Source organism: Fusarium tjaetaba (genome assembly GCF_013396195.1).
Source record: "Fusarium tjaetaba strain NRRL 66243 chromosome Unknown NRRL66243_c0000234, whole genome shotgun sequence".
Taxonomy (NCBI): domain Eukaryota; kingdom Fungi; phylum Ascomycota; class Sordariomycetes; order Hypocreales; family Nectriaceae; genus Fusarium; species Fusarium tjaetaba.
The window spans coordinates 23,657-41,991 of record NW_023501430.1 but is presented as its reverse complement, the minus strand read 5'-3'; the positions used below and the strand labels follow the sequence as shown (position 1 = coordinate 41,991).

General features: G+C 48.3%; 7 protein-coding genes across 7 annotated transcripts; 2 read left to right on the top strand and 5 right to left on the bottom strand.

The window, feature by feature from the left end:
• Positions 1 to 186: 186 nt before the first annotated feature.
• Positions 187 to 1,592, bottom strand: FTJAE_10144 (NADH cytb-reductase; the record flags this gene model as incomplete). The annotated part of the gene is made up of 2 exons (XM_037342956.1): positions 187 to 1,469; positions 1,517 to 1,592. 2 exons carry the CDS (start codon positions 1,590 to 1,592, stop codon positions 187 to 189), a joined length of 1,359 nt encoding a protein of 452 aa, XP_037202797.1.
• Positions 1,593 to 2,425: 833 nt separating this feature from the next.
• Positions 2,426 to 6,246, top strand: FTJAE_10143 (cytochrome P450 monooxygenase oxidoreductase; the record flags this gene model as incomplete). The annotated part of the gene is made up of 8 exons (XM_037342955.1): positions 2,426 to 2,558; positions 2,613 to 3,446; positions 3,497 to 4,133; positions 4,420 to 5,165; positions 5,219 to 5,338; positions 5,395 to 5,650; positions 5,706 to 6,052; positions 6,224 to 6,246. The coding sequence occupies 8 exons, from the start codon at positions 2,426 to 2,428 to the stop codon at positions 6,244 to 6,246; spliced, it is 3,096 nt and encodes a 1,031-aa protein (XP_037202796.1).
• Positions 6,247 to 6,369: 123 nt separating this feature from the next.
• Positions 6,370 to 7,891, bottom strand: FTJAE_10142 (6-hydroxy-D-nicotine oxidase; the record flags this gene model as incomplete). Its single annotated transcript, XM_037342954.1, has 2 exons — positions 6,370 to 7,149; positions 7,271 to 7,891. 2 exons carry the CDS (start codon positions 7,889 to 7,891, stop codon positions 6,370 to 6,372), a joined length of 1,401 nt encoding a protein of 466 aa, XP_037202795.1.
• Positions 7,892 to 9,864: 1,973 nt separating this feature from the next.
• On the bottom strand, positions 9,865 to 10,896 carry FTJAE_10141 (nadph-dependent fmn reductase; the record flags this gene model as incomplete). The annotated part of the gene is made up of 1 exon (XM_037342953.1): positions 9,865 to 10,896. The coding sequence occupies one exon, from the start codon at positions 10,894 to 10,896 to the stop codon at positions 9,865 to 9,867; it is 1,032 nt and encodes a 343-aa protein (XP_037202794.1).
• A 997-nt stretch (positions 10,897 to 11,893) lies between these two features.
• On the top strand, positions 11,894 to 14,445 carry FTJAE_10140 (uncharacterized protein; the record flags this gene model as incomplete). The annotated part of the gene is made up of 5 exons (XM_037342952.1): positions 11,894 to 11,946; positions 12,005 to 13,109; positions 13,166 to 13,435; positions 13,493 to 13,625; positions 13,793 to 14,445. 5 exons carry the CDS (start codon positions 11,894 to 11,896, stop codon positions 14,443 to 14,445), a joined length of 2,214 nt encoding a protein of 737 aa, XP_037202793.1.
• A 247-nt stretch (positions 14,446 to 14,692) lies between these two features.
• On the bottom strand, positions 14,693 to 15,914 carry FTJAE_10139 (fumarylacetoacetate hydrolase; the record flags this gene model as incomplete). Its single annotated transcript, XM_037342950.1, has 6 exons — positions 14,693 to 14,716; positions 14,838 to 15,115; positions 15,169 to 15,425; positions 15,479 to 15,537; positions 15,607 to 15,845; positions 15,899 to 15,914. The coding sequence occupies 6 exons, from the start codon at positions 15,912 to 15,914 to the stop codon at positions 14,693 to 14,695; spliced, it is 873 nt and encodes a 290-aa protein (XP_037202792.1).
• An 834-nt stretch (positions 15,915 to 16,748) lies between these two features.
• Positions 16,749 to 17,918, bottom strand: FTJAE_10138 (uncharacterized protein; the record flags this gene model as incomplete). Its single annotated transcript, XM_037342949.1, has 3 exons — positions 16,749 to 17,303; positions 17,377 to 17,678; positions 17,804 to 17,918. The coding sequence occupies 3 exons, from the start codon at positions 17,916 to 17,918 to the stop codon at positions 16,749 to 16,751; spliced, it is 972 nt and encodes a 323-aa protein (XP_037202791.1).
• Between the last annotated feature and the right edge of the window lie 417 nt (positions 17,919 to 18,335).

Here is an 18,335-nt window from a genome sequence, read left to right as displayed (position 1 = left end):
TAGCGCATTCATACCGATTCACCACTCGCCAACTGGGTAAGTTGTGGGGCTTGAAGCGTTGGAATTGTGGACCATAGATCGCCATTGAGATACGAAAAAGATGAGATAACGAAAGGTTTCTTCTATATTGAGAGCGCAGCAACCATAAAAATACACTGCATGAAACTGAAAACAAGATTATCTTATCTAAAACGCGAAAATCTGGTCCGACATCTTGGCCGAAGCCCCGGGCTGTTCAAAACCCAAATCAACAAGTGCCTTCTTCGATGCATTGACCATTCCTGGCGGCCCACACAAAAACACCTTCGAATCCACGCCGGGCGAGGGGAGCTTCTCCTTCATTAAGTCCCGAGTCACATAACCCGACCCAAACTCCCAGTTGGGCGGCGGCTGATCCAGCATATAATACACCTTGAAGTTCTTGGGATATCTCCTCGCAAACCTATCCAACTCTTCACGAAGCAGAATATCCTGCTCTGTTCTGTTTGCATAGATGAGAGAAATCTCCGTTGTATCACGGTCATGCTCGCAGATAGCACGAATCACCTGGAACATTGGGGTGATACCTGTGCCACCAGCAATCATGCCAATCTTCTTGCAAAGGTTTGGTTGATACTTCATTGCTCCCTTCGGTCCTCTGAAGAGAACCTCGTCTCCGACCTCGAGCTTCGCCAAATACTTGCTTGTGAGCTTGCCATCTGGATACACCTTGATGACAAGTTCCAGAACGCCAAGGTCAGAATTGTTAGATACAGGCGTATATGATCTTGCGACGCTCTCTCCATCGACGTCGGCTTTGATGGTGACGTGCTGACCAATCGGCAGGCCAAGAATCGTGCTCGTGGTCGGAAGGCTGAACGTCAAGCGGTAAACATTTGGTGCGATGAGGGCCTTTTGCTTGAGCGGAAGCGGCGAGTAGGTAACTGGATCCAAAAGTCCTCTCTGCAACAATGTATCTTCTTGAGCTCGCTTGGGAACCTTCATATGGGCAGGATAACTCGTGAAAGGCTTGCTTTTCATCGCCATGCTAGTAAATCGCTGCGCAGCGACGGCATTAGCAATTGCAAGAGATCCACCTCCAACAATGATGCCTTTGATGAAGCTTGAGCCAGCTGAGTCGCTACGTAACGACGCCAATAGCCAGTTCGGCACGGTAAAGCCTTGGTTGCGACCGAGGCAGTATGCTCCTGCACCAGCGCAGACAATGAAGCCCAAGTTTAACAGCGCCGAAACTGATGAGGATCCGCTAGTTTGGGCCTTTACAGCCTTTACAGGTGCAAGTGGCTTAAGCTTGGGCTTCTTCTTCTCGAAACCCTGGACCTTGCCAACACAGCAGTCTTTCATGATCTCAAAGGCATCTTCTGAGTGTCCAGCGTTGTCAAAGTCTTCACTGGCATCTGTACCAGCTGCTTCAGTGAGAACATCGGCGCCACCAGGATGATCTGCCAGATATTTTGTTACGTTGTAGACTTGTTCTGGATTAGCGAGTGGTTCAGATGGAGCGATTGTAGCGTACCTTGGCCGTGGATGATTAGCCATGCATCCTCAGGGCTGTTATGTTCAGCGACCTGCTTGATCGTAAATTCTTCCATTGCCCGTGGTAAAACTCAAAGAAGAGATTGGTATAGGCGATTAAGGAGCAGGTATTTGGCGACGGCCTTGACTATTCGGATAATAATAACAGAGACTGGGTCCTGCGGACAGTTCTCTTAAACAGCTCAGTGCTTGCGTATTAGGCGGTCACAACTTGGCCACATACCGTAATACTCACAAGCAAAGGATCCCTGGACCATGCAGGATTATGCCGCCATTCGCATGTGCCCACAGCGGGCCGGAGTCAAGCTCCGTAGTGGGCCCCCAACAATGCCGAGGTTTCAGGGCCCGTAGTGGATCCCCATGACCGAGGCCGATCCACTCTATGGCCCACTTTAACCGGAGGCAGTCGGTGAAACAATGCGAATTCCGCTGTTGATGTAACACATAACGCTCCATTGGCCAGAGAACCCTGAACATCGCAGAGAAAATCCCTCTTATTTCCGTCTTCGCGATTATACTAAACGCGAGTACCGACAGGGCACGGGTCCTTCCGATATTCCCGTTTGCATCATCCAATCGTAACAAATAGTGTAATCAGACCCAGAAATCTGCGGACACGGATATGCCGAGAGATTAACGGATGCAACGATAAAATTTGTTTAATGCAGGACTTTAACGTCATTCACTTTGCAGTGCGAGGCGAAAGATATGTTGTCTCCCGTATCCTTGCTTGCGGTGTAATAACAAGATGGCGAGAATGGGTATTCGCATGTGCCATGCATGAATAGTTTCGCCTTCTAGAGTTTCCTCCATATAACAACCGATGACTCTGAGCATTTCTACTTTGTACAGATAGTCTTGGCTATTCATTCAGATCACAATTGTCATCATGTCAACAAAACAATTTTATCTCTTGGGCGAGGCACCTTCAACAGCCAGAGAAGTCGATCTGCCGCCGGCTGTTGACTTTGAGGTGCTTCAGAACATTGTCGCATCCCACTTTGCGATCGTCAAGCCAAACGGTATGTTTCCCCGAACAGCATCACAAACGCAAGCGATTAACTTGAACATTCTAGGTGTCGGCTTTGTTCACGATGACAAAAGACTCAATGCAGTGTCCGAAGTCCTAGACAAAGACGAACCAATTGCAGTCTCTATCAACGGCAATGCTGTTCGCGATGTCCCCGGCCCAGCTGGCATCCCGTACTTCGGCAACTACCTCGAGATCTACCCCGATCATCTCGGCAATCACCAACGCCTATTCGAGAAATACGGACCGTTATTCGTCACAAACAGCATGGGTAACCGTCTCTACCAGACCAACAGCGCCGAACTCTCCAACATCTTCCTCGCTGAAGACCACTACTTCACAAAGGACATCGTCCCAGGCCATCCCCTCCACCCGATCAAGAACCAAGAAGCAGGTGTCTTTCTAGCTGATACCGACACAGAGCAATGGCGTCTTGCTCATAAATTCCTCCCGCCTGCGCTTGGACCAAAAGCAGTTCGGCATTACGCTCCTACGATGCAGCGAACTGTAGAGAAATCCTTCAAAGTCTTCGATGAGCTTGACGAAAAGGGCGAGGCGTGGAATGTTTACCAGTATATGCTGAAACTTGGGTCGCAGGCAGTGGGTAAGCTTGTTCTAGGTATGGACTTTGCGCATTTTGAGGAGGTGGACGCGCCGCTGCATGAGATGGTTCTCAAGATTGCGGAGAACTTGGAGCTGAATAAGAAAGTGTCTTCTATGGGAGCTTGGTATGCTAAGATGCCGTTTGGTGATCCCAAGAAGGTTAGGGATACGATGGCTAGGATCATGGAGATGATGACGGAGTCTATTGCCAGAGCTTCGAAGGGGCAAGAGGATCTGGAGCTTCAGGATGCAGCGCTCAAGGCTGAGAATGTTGTTGGTAAGTCATACGTGTATGCGAATGGGTTCAGGGCCTAACTGACCGTCTAGACTACTTCCTCCGAGCCAAGGACAATAAGGGCAGCAAGTTACCGCCCTCCCAATTCGCCCCAACCCTACTCGTAGCTACCGCCGCCGGCTTCACCACCACGTCATCCTTGCTATCCTGGCTGATCTACAGTCTCGTCAAGTACCCAGGCAACCAAGAACGTCTCCTCCAAGAACTAATCGACAACGACTGGGACGAAGACACCCAAGTCACAGCCGAAACAACAAACAAGCTCAGCTTCCTCGATAAATTCATCAAAGAAACCCAACGCCTGCACAATCCCTCCTTCCAGCCCGCTCGCACCGCAAAAGTCGATATGATCCTCCCAGGAGGCTACAAACTCCCCAAAGGCGCAGTGGTAATCTCAGCACTACATCACATGCACAATAACAAAGACGTATGGGAGAACCCTGGCCGCTTTGACCCTGATCGCTGGGATACAGAACAGGTTAAGAATCGGCCTCCTGGGTCTTACATCCCGTTCGCGACAGGTCCCAGAATGTGTGTCGGGTTCAATTTTGCATTGCAGGAGATCAAGGTATTTTTACCGAAGCTTGTGTATCGGTACAAGTTTAGCTTGGCGCAGGATGGGCCTATTGAGTATGATCCGTACTTCCAGCTGATTCGGCCGAATAATCTGTATGTTCAGGCGGAGAGGAGGGTGAAATGGCCACCAAAGTCTGAGTGACGGGTGTAAAACTCAGGATTGATTCAAATATGTTTCCTAGAATACTTGGAGGCTACTATATATAGAAGCGAATAAATCTGGATCTTTATTCGCAACTGTTTCTCACCGTCCTTGCCAAGCATCGGACAAAACCCGCGGACAAGGTCCGAAAATTGTGGTTCATGTCCCCCGTTTAGGAATAGCCCAAGGAGAAGAGTCATAACAAACAACTCAATTGATTCTTAAATCCTTTTCCAGTCTTTCTTTTCCTCTCAATTCTTCAATTGGCACAGTAAAAATGGTGCTCACCAAGGATGAGAAGGCTCTTCACGACCAGGTAAACATCCTGCCTCGCCGCCAACTCATAATCGCCCTCGCCACTCTCTCATCAGCCTTACTCCTCGTCACTATCGACCAAAATGGTATCTCTGTGACACTACCCACCATTGCCAAAGATCTGAACGCCGAGGCCACCATTTCATGGGCTGGTACTTCTAGTTTGATCGCAAATACCTGCTTCCAGATGCTCTACGGCAGACTATCCGATGTCTTTGGTCGCAAAGTCGTTTTCATATCTGCTGCTCTACTACTCTGTGTTTCCGATCTGCTCTGCTCGTTTAGTCAGAATGCAGTCATGTTCTATGTCTTTCGGGCTCTCGCCGGTATCGGCGGCGGTGGTGTTCTGAACCTCAATAACATCATCATCTCGGATATTGTCAGTCTTGAGCAGAGAGGAAAGATCCAAGGCATCACTGGTGCCACTGTCGGACTGGGTAATATACTCGGACCCTTCATTGCCGCTGGCATCATGGAGAGATCATCTTGGCGAGGATTCTTCTGGCTCTTGACACCTCTATCATTCCTCACCGCTGTACTATCCTTTTTCTTCCTCCCTTCTAAGCCTCCAACTATTAGCTTTAAAGAAGGGATCACCAAGATCGACTGGGTGGGCTCATGGGTATCAGGCGTTGGTATTGTTCTACTGCTAATCCCTATTTCCGGAGGTAAGGCCCCAAACGACACAGAAGCTGAACACACAACTAACTTCGTCATCTAGGAGGTTCGTACTTCTCATGGGACTCACCACTGTCAATTAGCTTCCTCGCTGTCGGTGGCTCCTTGTTTCTCGCCTTTATAGGATGGGAATGGAAGATGGCAAAGCTTCCCATGATGCCAGGTAAGATCACATGCCGAAAGGCGTTTATGAGACGGTTCTGATTCAAACTTTTGCAGTCGACATCTACAAAAACTCAAGCATCAGCATCATGCTTGCCCAAAATTTCCTGCTCGGCGCCGTTTACCAGTCCTACCTGTACTACGTTCCTCTTTATCTACAGAACCCTCACCAGTATAGCGCCATGAAGTCAGCAGCGATATACACTCCGTTGGTGGCGGCGCAAATGATTGCTTCTGTATGTTCGGGACAATACATCAGCCATCGCCTCCGATATGGCGAGGTGCTAATATTCGGTTTCGCTGTATGGACATTGTAAGTTGTTCACAATCTCTTCCATCATCAATCCAATTACTCACGTCTTCGTCAGAGGAGCTGGCCTGGCTTTGCTACTTACGCGACACTCCAGTATCGCCGTCATTGGTGTTATACTGGGCGTTGTCGGAATGGGAGTCGGGTGCATCTTCCAACCTACTCTGATCGCACTACAGGCTCATTCCCCCAAGAGTCGTCGTGCAGTCATCATCTCCAACAGGAATTTCTACCGTTGTATTGGAGGCGCATGCGGTCTTGCTATCTCTGCGGCAGTCCTTCAAGCCCAATTACGCGCTACTCTGCCAGCTGAGTACAAGGACCTTGCTAGTTCGACATATGTGCTGCCAGAGTCGATGCGCAAGGTTCCTGCGGTTTTGGATGCCTACATGTCTGCCAGTCACAGTGTGTTCATACTGCAGGTTCCTTTAATAGGGCTTTGCTTACTTGGTACGGCTTTTATCCGAGACCGAGGGCTAGAGCCAGTAAAGGATACATAGAGCATTGGGATATGGTATTTACGCGAGCTACTAACCTACATCTCATAGGTAGTATGCCTGCTAAACTTCATTACAGGCAATATCCTTGCTTCCTATTAAAATACTTAGAAAATGCTGATTCTAGATTGGAAGTTTGGAACCTTGGGTTTATAACTAGAGCACCTAGAATTAATACCTGAATATCAATCGAAGTCATAGACGCCTGCGGCAACTCCAAGCCCCCTAAATCCTGATCATCTTACTAAACAATAACTCTTCCTCTGAGGCCAATGTTACAAACGGGAGAGCAGTATTGAATACACCGTGTGGGTCGTACTTTTTCTTGAGGCTCGAGAGAAAGCCATAGTTTGGCCCATATGCCCCTCTCAACGTGTTTTGACCTGGAGCCGTTAAGTTGACATAGGTACTGGGAAGAATGCTGGCCTGGTTGGTTCCTCTGATGGCCTCCATAAAGTCCTTGAGCCATTTATCAGTCCTCTTGACCTTTTCCTCCGAGTCAACGCAACCGAGAAATTCAAGCATGAAATGGCGCTCTGTTGCGGGAAAACAAGATGCCTGAGCTGCCTCTCTGGTGCTGTGAATCGCGAAACCCAGACCAACCTCATTGGGCATGATATCGACATGGTGCGCAATCACGTCGATGACCTCTTCTGTCAATGACAAGACGCTGATGGTACCAACGTTCCCAATCATCCCAGGCATGGCAAAGCTGTCTCTGAAGTCGTCTATAGCGCCCAAGTGCGTTGTATTTCTCACTGTCGTGTGAACAAACGGGCCCAGCTGTGCGATCTTTTCAATTTCCCTTTTGCCTTGCTCCTGATCTTCGTGGAGCCACATTACTTGACAGAAGGGTGCTTTGCCCAGGGGCGTGACGATGAACAAGGGTGCCATGTAAAGACTTTCTGCTGGATCTCGCAAGAGCTGACGTTCCGTCTCACGACAGATATTGGCCACTGTGTTCTTTGTGTTTGACTCGTCAAAGATCACATGCCCAGAGAGGAGCTTGTAAGGTCAGGTCAGTCGTTGTTGTTCTGTATGTGTGCGTAAGATTGTAGGATGAAAAAGAGGAAGGATAACTTACATTTACCTGTGGAAATATTCTTATGGTTAACTCCACAATAACCCCAAAGCCACCTCCAGCTCCTCGAATTCCTTTGAGGAGGTCGGCGTCGGCGTCTATGATATGACCGCGCCAATCTACAACTTTGGCTCCAAGAATTGACTCATGCCCCAGGCCATGAAGCCAGGCAAAGGGTCCATATCCTCCATAGCAAGACCACCCAACAAACCCAATAGGAGGCACCATGCCCGTTACAGCTGAGTACCCTTTGCTCTGCAAATCGCCAATGAGCTTCTCAAAGAGAATACCACCTCCGATTCGGGCCGTCTTTCCACCATCGTTTACTTCGCAAAAGGAGATGGAACGCAAGTCGATACAGACAGAGTTATTGATCTGAGACTTCCCGAAAAAGTTATTGCCGCCTGATCGTACAGTGAAGGGAATACGGTTAGCAACAAGATACACCACAAGCCTGGAGACTTGTAGAGCATTTCCTGGGCGAACAACAGCCCAGGGTATGCTATTATTCGTCAAGAGCCCTATGTTGGTCAACTTGGCAAAGTCGGGCGAAGATGGAAGAGAATGCGGAATGTCTTTCTGCTCCTGGAGGAAGGCTTCCAGGTTCTTCTGCTGGGCCGCGGGTGGTTGGCTGTTGACTCCCTCGAAAGCAGATTTGCCGCCCATTTTATCTAAGCTCGGTGGATCAAATTGGGATTGCAGAGGTGACGAGAGGAGGATAATAGAATGAAACAATGTGTGTGCAGTAAAAAACAGCTATCATCACCGTGTGTATTATATAGTCAGGATTCAGGCCCTAAACGCAATCAATGGTCCAGGCTACGAATCGCAAAATGCGGGGTATTATCCATGTGGCTAAGTACCATCAAATCACCGGCTTCAGATGTGTTCCACTGGGTTAGAGTGTCCAATCTTCCCCGGATTCGAATTGCACTAACTTCCCTGATGGGTCTCCCTTCCCAAGTCCGCGGAAGACGCAGTGTGTATATCCTGGGATGTCTCGGCACTAGCAGACGGCAGTAAGGATTCCGCCGCAATTCCGCCGCACCAAACTAAAACCTCCGCGGATTAGCATGCCTTTAGGATTTGATCTTAGATAGGGCTTTGACTACATAACTGCGTAGTCAATTGCTCGCTTAGCTTTAAGCTTTTGGAGTTGGTACGCCCAGGGACAGGGTACATATGCCTCGGCCTTGGTTGGCGCGCTAGGGTTACCCCAGAGTCTATCCAACAAGGGTCTCTAATGTACCTTGTAGGTTTCAAATAACTGTTTGGTACTAGGTGCCTCAGATCTAGAGGACCCATACCTGCCGAGGCCTTGCCTCGGAGCTGTATCTGTGGCTTTCAGATTATATAAAGAGAGGGCAATGTCCAGATGAGAAACATATATCCTAATCCAGCAAGTAGACCTTCAAAATGTGCATAATACTTGCGCTTCCGCTTCTTAACATATCAAGTACTAACATATATACCTAGGTCAACCAAACTTGTTTTATACGGAGATTACATTTCTCCATATACTATCACCACCGTGCATACATTGCTTGAAAAGGGTCTCGATTGGGAGTATAGACATGTCAACATTGTTAAGTCTGAGTCTCGAGTGAGTGATTATATGATTAGACTCACATGACAGCTTCTGTGACGCCATGTACTGAGTCTTGTGTAGAGCCCCGAGCATCTGAAAAGGAACCCCTTTGGCAAACTACCTGTTTTAGATGTGGTGGATGATAGAGGAGAGACAGTGCTTCGGATCTGTGGTATGGCCTCCGTTCATGTCGCTAAACACTACCAGTCCAACAGACTAATCTTGCAAAGAGAGTCGCGCAATCGCCCGCTATATTGCCATTGCCTTTTCCGACAAGGGAAATGATCTGATACCAGATATCACCAATGTGAGCGCAATGGCTTCGTTTGAGGAAGCTGCGTCAGTCGAGGCTTCTTATCTCTCGACTAAGGCATTCCAATACGCCTCAGACATTCTCATCAGACCGTAAGACGCCTTCTTCAGCTGCCAGATGCCATTCTAACTACTATCTTGATAAGTTTACTAGGCGTACCTCGCCTAGATAAGGAGACAGCGCAGGAGATCTCGAATGGACTAAATAGCGACTTGAAGGTCATAGATAATATCTTATCTAGTCGCAAGTATCTCGCAGGATCCGACTTTACCCTTGTTGATATTTGGTCGATGCCTTGGGTGTTTCAGCTTGTTGATCTAAAAGGTGGAGATGATGTCTTTTTTACTGGCTTGCCGCACTTGCGACGTTGGTGGGAAACAGTGAGCTTGAGACCGGCTTGGAGGGAGGCGTCTAAGCTGATGCGTGAGGCACAGTTGGCCTTGAGGAAGAATGGAGATAAATAAGTGGCAATTCAGTCTAACGGGAAGAGACTCGAGTTTGAGGCTTCGCTGTCTGATTTATTGCTTTCATAAATGTAGCACAGATAAACACTACTCAAGAAACAGCAAAACTTCCCAGCAAACATTAAGTGCTAAAAGTATATAAATACAGCACGACTGCTGTATTACTAGTATAATAGATAGTGGTAGAGTGAGACGAAAATAAAGAAATAAACAAGCTATATAAGAATAACAAAACTTAGGAGCTTAGCAGTCTTTGGCTATTTCCCTAAGGAACTCATAGACGGCCTGAGATCTTCTCCCGTAAGCTAGGCAGAGGAGCCAAGGGAAATTCCAAACTCTTCCACTTGGCAAAAGCAGGAGAAACAGACGCCAGCTTTGGTTGCTCCAAGGCCATTTTATCTCGAATATCGTGTCTGTGCTGTATTTTACCTTTAAGCGTCAGACAACTAACAGTCGAGTCCTCTTCCCATCTCGGTCGAACATCCCCCCCAGGTCCTAGTTCCAGAACACCATTTGCGCCGCATGTGATACAAACAACCTTGTTTCCTTCACGAAACTCAATCTTGAGCAGATGGCAGTAAGGACAGCTCCCGCTCTCCTCGGGCCCTAGATACTGTGCCTCGTCGTATGGCTTTCCCATCTGGCTAGCCACGCGACGGCCCAGCAGTTCAGCACGTGCGAGAGCAGCTCCGGAATCCGCCAACACAGATCCTGGGCTTGCATACCCCGAGAGTACAACCTGATCAACCACGCGGGAGTGAATAGGGTATATACACGTCTGCAATGTCGGTAGAGCCATTGTCCACTGCTCCGGGAATGTAGGGTTAGACCCAGAAACGGCAATAAAGCCAGCTACACGAGGCTTGAAGTCTCGCGGATCAACTTTGACGTCTTTCACAGACTCATCACCCTCTTGCTGTCGACGTCTGAGGTCATAGGCCATGGACACATCAGCGTAAGGTCCAAGGATGGCATCAGCAAGAGCTTTCAGGGTTCCGGCGGGCTGATGGCTGTATACCGGGCTTGCAATAATAATGGCGTCGGCATCCATGATGGCTTCAAACACAGCCTCGCGGTCATCAGTCTCTCTCTTCCTGGATTCGTATTCTTTTCCATCGTCTCGATACGGTATCATAGATGGATCATCTCTGAAGGGTAGGTGCTGTCTCGGTAGTACAACGGCGGGTACGTGAATCCAAGACACAGTGATTGACGAGTCGGTGGCTGTAGCCGCTTTCAGGGCTGCTTTGAGTAGGATCTCAGAATTCCCATGAAGAGAGCCATTGCAAAGACCAAGGATATGCATTGTAAGTGCTGCACTTGATGGAATAATGGATTGAGTTGTGGTGAGATACTGAGGGGTATAAAAGTCAAGAAATGACACTCTTTAGAAGTTACTTTTCATATGCCAATCCAGAGGTCCTGATTGGGGCATTTATAAGTTATGTTACAGATTGGTCATCCTGCTTCCCCGCAATCTCGTATTGCCTGAATCTAGATCTCCAGTCTCATCCGCGGAAGATACATCCTGCTTGGAATAAACAGGACTGGGTCTTCCGGCCCCGCAGACGGCAAACTGAAGCTTCCGAGGATGCCGGCCTCGAGGATATAGTCGATCTTCAGAATGAGCTGCACCTGAGGAATTAGCTCGCGGTATCCTTGTTAGAGTTACATGCTTGAGTGTTCAAGTCTCGTAAGTCTAGCCATTTGTCACTGTCCTGGTCGGTCTAGATCTTAGCTTAGCGAATAGTAGCTACAACACGGCATTTCTTCCTTCCGATCAAGTTCATGTAGTTTCGGAATTGCGGGGGTGGAGTTCGCTGGTCCGCACTACCACACGTCTAGCCATAATACCAATTGCACTGGGTTCCCAGCTCACTTCCTCTGTTGCTTTTTGTTCAAGTACGGGGAATCAAGTAGATCTACTGAATTGCTTATAGCTCGATGAATAATACGCTTCAGTCATATAGTGTTCATTAATGTATGTATGCGTGTTCTTAACAGGCCATGCTTTGTGAAGCTATGGAATTGGGGCTAGTCTTCGGGGAAATAGACTAGTCCGTCCCGAATCGTGGGGCCGAAATGCGGGGTTAAGCAACATTCCGGGGTAGACCGCTCTATACCAAAGCAACATCTCCCTGTATCATCATCACTCTTATCTGCTGATATTCCGACTCTTGGACTCTATAACACTTCCACATCGCAGTTCCGACGCAGGGGGCACCGGCATGACTCTAGTCTGTCCCGACTGTTGGGCCGTCTTCGTTCGGAGTGAGCATCTTGAGCGGCACAGGGAGGGACACATGAATCGGCGGCCTTTTTCTTGTCGCGAATGCACCGCTGCATTCTCTCGGAAGTGCGACCAAAAGGCGAACCCTCTATTGACCATATCCTAGACTGACGTGTATCCCCAGAGACATCCTCGTTAGGCACATGCAGATCCATGAGCCGACGGAGACACCCCCAGCGAAGCAGCACAGGACACCCTACGTCGCTCAGGCCTGCTTGAAGTGCGCAAAGTCGAAGCAACGTTGTGATGGCCAGCTTCCCTGTGGTAGATGTACCACGAAGCAATTTGAATGCTCGTATCCACCGTCGAAAAACAGACGTGCGGCTCAGAAAACACAAAGCTCTTTCGCCAGTCGTGATCAAGGTCTACAAGATGAGACAGCCTACACAGGATTAGCTCATCAGCCAGGGCCCACTCAACAATCAGAGAACTCGACAGATTCCGATATTACTTCACTCTCACACTGGCCGCCGAGCAACATTGAACCAATCAATGGTCTGTCGTCTCAGCCTTCCCTGGCCCCAGATCAAGATATCGAGTCTGTGTTCGATGTATATGGCGACTTTGGATGTTCTGGCCCCAGCGATGCAGGAGCCTTTTGGAGTTTAGAGAACTTTCTCTCCATGGGAGAAATGCCTAGCTTACCATCACCTTCAGCACAGCAATTTCCACTGCCCCAGATGACGGTTCCTGAACTTGCTCCTGCTGCAACACAGATTATGCCACCGCCAGTTCCAAGCGAACTCGAAGCCGACAGATTTGAATCAGAGACCCCAACACCAAGCCTGTCTCAGAATTTCAGATCCCCTCATTCCTCGAATGAACGGTCAAGTGTTAGGAGCCTTTCGGCTACAAATGATTGTGTTGACCCGGATTCTGATGCCTGGCGCGCAGAGGATTACTGCCACGTGCCGCGTTTGTCAGAGGACGCGTATCAAGAAATGGCAAAGCATTTTGCACGCTACAACCGAGACGACGAGTATTGGTCCACCTTCACCAACAGCGACTTTCCAGCGATCACTCATATCAATACCTTCATACAAGTGTATTTTGAAGAGTTTCATTGTCTCCTTCCGTTCCTTCACAAAGCATCTTTTGCCCCAACAAAGGACCAATGGATTCTGTCCCTTGGTGTTGCTGCGATTGGCAGCATATTCTCCCGGGCAACAAATTCGAGAATGACATCCTTCGACTTGCTAGAGCTCCTACGACGTGCTATACATGTCCAGGTATGGCTGTCATTTAATCTTGCGGTTCCGTGTCTTGCTCTTAACGTTGTTATTAGTCTGAACGGGTCCGAAGTTCGCAATTAGATATTTCCTTCGTACAGGCTGTTCTCCTATATCAACTCGGTATGATGTTTGGTCCAGAGACTGCACGAATCGAGACTGTACCTATTACGAGGGCGCTCCTTGAGACTCTGTGCCGAAAGATGGCATGTTACACCAATTTCGACGCCTTTTGTCAACCTCTCGACAGTGAAAAGTCGGGCGAAGACAATTGGGCCGCTTGGATCAAGAAGGAAAGTCTTCACCGCTTATTCTACTCAGTTTGGGTGAGTAAACTCTCAATCACACCATACGGAATATGGGCAGGGCTAATCATGCACTAGATCCTCGACTGCGAGTACAACTGCTTTTGGTCAGGCTTAGGCATAGCAACCATTGATTGCCTACAGCTGCCCGCACCTTTCCATCCCAAGCTTTGGGAGGCCTCTTGTGAGGAAATATGGAAGAAACATAAAAGTATGCCTGTGATTACCTTCCATGAACGGGCCATAGAGCCAAAGTAGCTGACAGCTTCGTCATAGCATTGTATGAGCCCGCGTCTTTTGGAACCGTCCTATCCGAGTTTTATCGCACTCAAAAGATTGACACTTCAGATCCTTTTAGCACACTGCTGTTGATTGTAGGTGTCAAATATCATTCCGACAGGCTCAACCGTGCACCGATCTACCTTGGCATCCTCCAGGACCACGCCAAAACACTTCCGCCTTCAAGGCTCTCCGGTGCTGTTGAGAGTCTCTCCCACTTACTATCAATTTTTATCTATGCACCAGTTCAAGAGCTTTACGCATTCTCGGGCTGGCAGGTAGATACCACCCAACGTGCTATTGTTCACGCCAAGTTACGTATTTGGATCCAAAGCAAAAGTGAAGCACGGAAAGCCCTCATGCACGCCTGTAACGCGTGGTCAATGATTCGCAGAAGCAAAACCGGAGCACAGCATGAGACGATGGGATTCTTGGTAGCAACGCTGCTGATATGGGCTTGGATTGAGCTAGGGAACAAGCCAAAAGTAGATGACATTGATCTATTATTGACTGTTCGATTGGATGAAGGAAAAGACTACTTGAAGGAATGGATCAATACTAATGAGGAAAGGCGTCTATATCTTGGTGGCGTAGGGTGTCTTTGGGACAAGGGAGCAGGAAGGAGACTGCTTCATGAGTCTACAAACACTCTTGATGGTTTCGACTGGCCAGCAGCTCAAGCGATAGCATCGATTTTGCGAGAGCATTACAAGTCTTTTCATCAGGTGGCCGCCATTAGCCCGACAACCTGATACCTGCTGCTTATCGATGAACCTTTTACCAATAGTCTCTCTCTCTATCTATGCTTTAACACATGTGTTCGTTATGCTATCTAAACTTCAAGTCTAGTCGTCATCAGAGACATCTACGAGGGCAGACGTAAGTGTCTGACTTTGCCATTTGCGGCCGTGTTGAACTTAGGGCAGAGACCGGGACCTAGACACCTGCCACGAGAGACCGAACAGCGACATGACAAACAGGACAGGACGAGGCTGTTGGTCACGAGGGGAAGACTGACCATGCCTGTATAGATTCAGAGACACCTTAACCTTGTGCTAGAAGCAAACGTTATGTATATTCAATTCCGAAGAATACGATCTCGACCGAAGATTACAGATTATTGCTCATTCTGGAAAGTATTTACCAAAGTCCCGATATACGGCAAAATCTCAACGAAGAACACATCATTCTCCTTAAGCGTCACCTGCGGTTTTCGTACCATCCCCACACCCGCCGGGGTCCCGGTAATAATAACAGTGCCCGCCTTGAGCGTCGTGCTCTGGCTCAGAAAGCTAACTATCTTTGGCGCATTGAAGATCATATCGTCCGTGCTGGATTCCTGCAACATTTGCCCGTTCTTCAAACCCCGGACGTTGAGTTTATGAGGATCCGGAATGAGTGATTTAGACACGATGACCGGCCCTGTGACAACTCCGTTAATACTAGGACACTCCAGACATTATAGGAGAGCATACCGATGGGACAAGAGTCATCGAAACCTTTACTGAAGCACCACTGGCTCTGATTGAACTGACTTGTCCTGGAACTCACATCGTTGGCCGCGGTGTAGCCTAGCACGTAATCGTAAGCATCGGCTTCAGATACGTTTTTGCACTCTTTGCCGATGATGATGGCCAGCTCGCTCTCATAGTCGCCAGAGTCGTCCACTTGAGTAAGCTTGGGGAGGATGGTGCGCGCGGGATAGGGGTCGGCGAGGGCTGTGTCTGGTTTCCTTCGGAAGCGTTAGTGATAAATAGCAAGGCCAATCATGAGGGTGCTATTCACAAGAAGACAGTCGGTATAGTCGGGGGTTCCAAGCCGGCTTCAGCTGCATGTGCCTTGTACTGGGATTTTCGTCAGCTTTACTGATCAAACTTGTCTTCAGCATAGGCCATATAGGTTCTTATTCTTACATTCAGTCCAATGCATCTTATCGTTCCCACCTCAGCCTGTGTCAGAGGCGATAGCACACGATCGATTTCGACGACCTCTCCGGATGGTGCACCTGGCTCGAGCACTGAACTGCCGCTGAAGACTCTCGCCTTGACGGTTTCGCTTTTATACAGCGCAAGTCCGACGTCAATGGCATGGTTTTCAGGCTCACCAATTAGCGTTTTGAAGGGAAACTCCTTTGGGACGAATCTAGCCAATCCTGTGAATTTCGGGTTAGAGAAGTCCAGCCGGGATGATGGGTAGTGAGCGTACGCTTCCAGGATGCCATTATGAGCTATAACTTTAATAGGTTTTGAAGCTTTGAAAGGAAATTCAAGGTCTTCTGAGGTGAAAATAATGTTGAATAAAGATAGTGGAAACAGTATCTCAAATAGAAGAATAGTTGTGTCGGAACAATGCGATATGGCCGAAATGCCACTTCCTGTTGGGTCTGATCTCCACCATAAACACTTGAAATCTTTAAGCAGGATCCTCCTATTCCGCCCTTAGTCTCCTCGGAAGTCCCTCGTGGGTTAGATCTGATCGGAAGGCTGTCTCGTGCAGGTGGCGGGGATGCTTAAGTCCGACACGGCAAAGGAGGTACATCCGAGGAATTGGCGCGGCAGCTCTCGTGCCGCTAGTGACTCCCGGTGTACGGCGCGGGGGAGTGGTGACAGATCCACCTCTCTGCAGATGCCAGATGTTTCTTTACGGTATGTGTGTTCTACTAGGTGTCAAAGCGGTACCTTTGTCACATGGAGGCCTGACTTGAGACGTGGAAGAGAAATCGGTATGTAGCAGCTGATTAGAGTACCCCAAACATTTTCATGGCTAATATCACACAAGTTCGTTTGTGAAGGGTCATGTAGACCTTGATATTTTAGGAGTTTTCAAGATGCTGATAAGTACTATAAGCCATCCCAACTAATGTCCTCACGATAAAGAAGTGAACATTAACAGTCGCCTATATTAAACTTAATGAGAATAGCTAGGATTCTGTGTTCTAAATTTGTTCGTAAATCAAGGAAGATACCCAATTTCCATCTATGTCACTATTGTATAAACGCGAATTCCTCAACACTGGAGACCCAGTCTGTAAAATAAGATATCAACGTCATCTCAGTTATCTCCTCTGAAGTATACTCTCCAAGAACTCATATCCTTCGAGGTGCAAGTTCCATGTTTGAGACCCTTTCTTCATCTTGGCAGCAAATGTGTGTTCTTCACCAGGAATTACACGCAGTCCGCACTCCACCCCAGATCTCTGTAGCGCCGAATATAGCTCGCGGCTTAGATCAAGAGGAACCATTGTATCTGCATCGCCGTGCACAATGAAGGTAGGAGGGAATGATTCGCTGATGTTCAGTAGGGGATCGACCTTTTTCCAGTCTCCTGAGGGAAAAACCACGTCGAGAAGCTTGCCATCAGCAAGACTCGAAAAGCAGAGGGCCTGTCGGGGGTCGTTAAAGTCCGGTCCCTTGGCTTGGCCCTCGAGGGAGATGCCTGCCTCTATGGGAACCTGTCGTTGCTGATAGACTTGGTTCATAAACACGGGGGTTAAACCTTTGGGGAGCATAGAAGCTATTCGATCTAGCTTAGACTTCCAGAATGGATGCTGGAAGTGGCAAGGGCCGTAAATATCAAAGATTGCCGCTGGCGGACGTGTAACGTCGAAGCCCTGTAACTCATGTAAGCAAGACAGTCATAGGAATAATACATAGCAGACATCAATATGCCCAGATTATACTAACAAGGCATAAGCTGAGATGGCCTCCAGAAGATGTGCCAGACGCAAAGACATGATCGTAGTCAATTCTAATCTCAGTGTTTGGTGGGCTGTTCTTGGCGATCTCTTTCTCAAGACCCTTATCGTAGATCCACGATAGAAGGTCTCGGCAATCAGTGATGGGGCCTTCGAGAAGGTCAACGCCAGGACAGAGGCGATGGTTTGGGACAACCATGATCCATCCGCGCTCTAGGCAGTGTTCAATCTGGTCCTGGTTGACCATACGGGCTGAGCCCACTATGAAGGCGCCTCCGTGGATATTAATGACTGAAACACATTAGATCTTTCTGCATCTTATAAAACGAGCGATCTTGTGCTTCTAAGTATGTTCTTGGATCGTATCATCGCATATGAGAACATGGACAGCATTGATGATTCTGAAGTGCACATACTAACTGGACATGGCCTGGACTTGAGAGTGGCTGAGTCTGGGGGGTAGATGAGCGAGGTAATATCCTCCCCGTCAACTCGTTTATAAACCGCTGAGAAGTGGCTTAGGGCACTCATTCTCAATATGAAATAGAGGATTCAAGCTTTGCTTGGAAATAATTAACCGACTTGGCATATATGACTCAGAGAACAGCTTATAGGTATCAAGCTGAAAAATCCTCCGAGGCTCTAGGTTATATCCTCTAGCCTCTCTTCTCCTCTGTTTCTCAAGACCCATATCCAGCGTATCAGAATAAAGTGGGGTTCACGGGTCTCCGGCTTTTGCAAGTTTCTGAGAACCCCATCTGCTCTTTTCTCCAATCAGAACGGAACCCCAGTAGACTATACTCTTTTGAGTTAGAGTATCGGAATGCATGTTGCATTCGGAGATTAGAGCAAAACCCGGGCGACGGAATCACTATAGGTTATGCTCTTTTGATCTAGACGATCGGAATCACGATCACATGCTGGTTTTTCCAGCCGTTTTCCAGATCG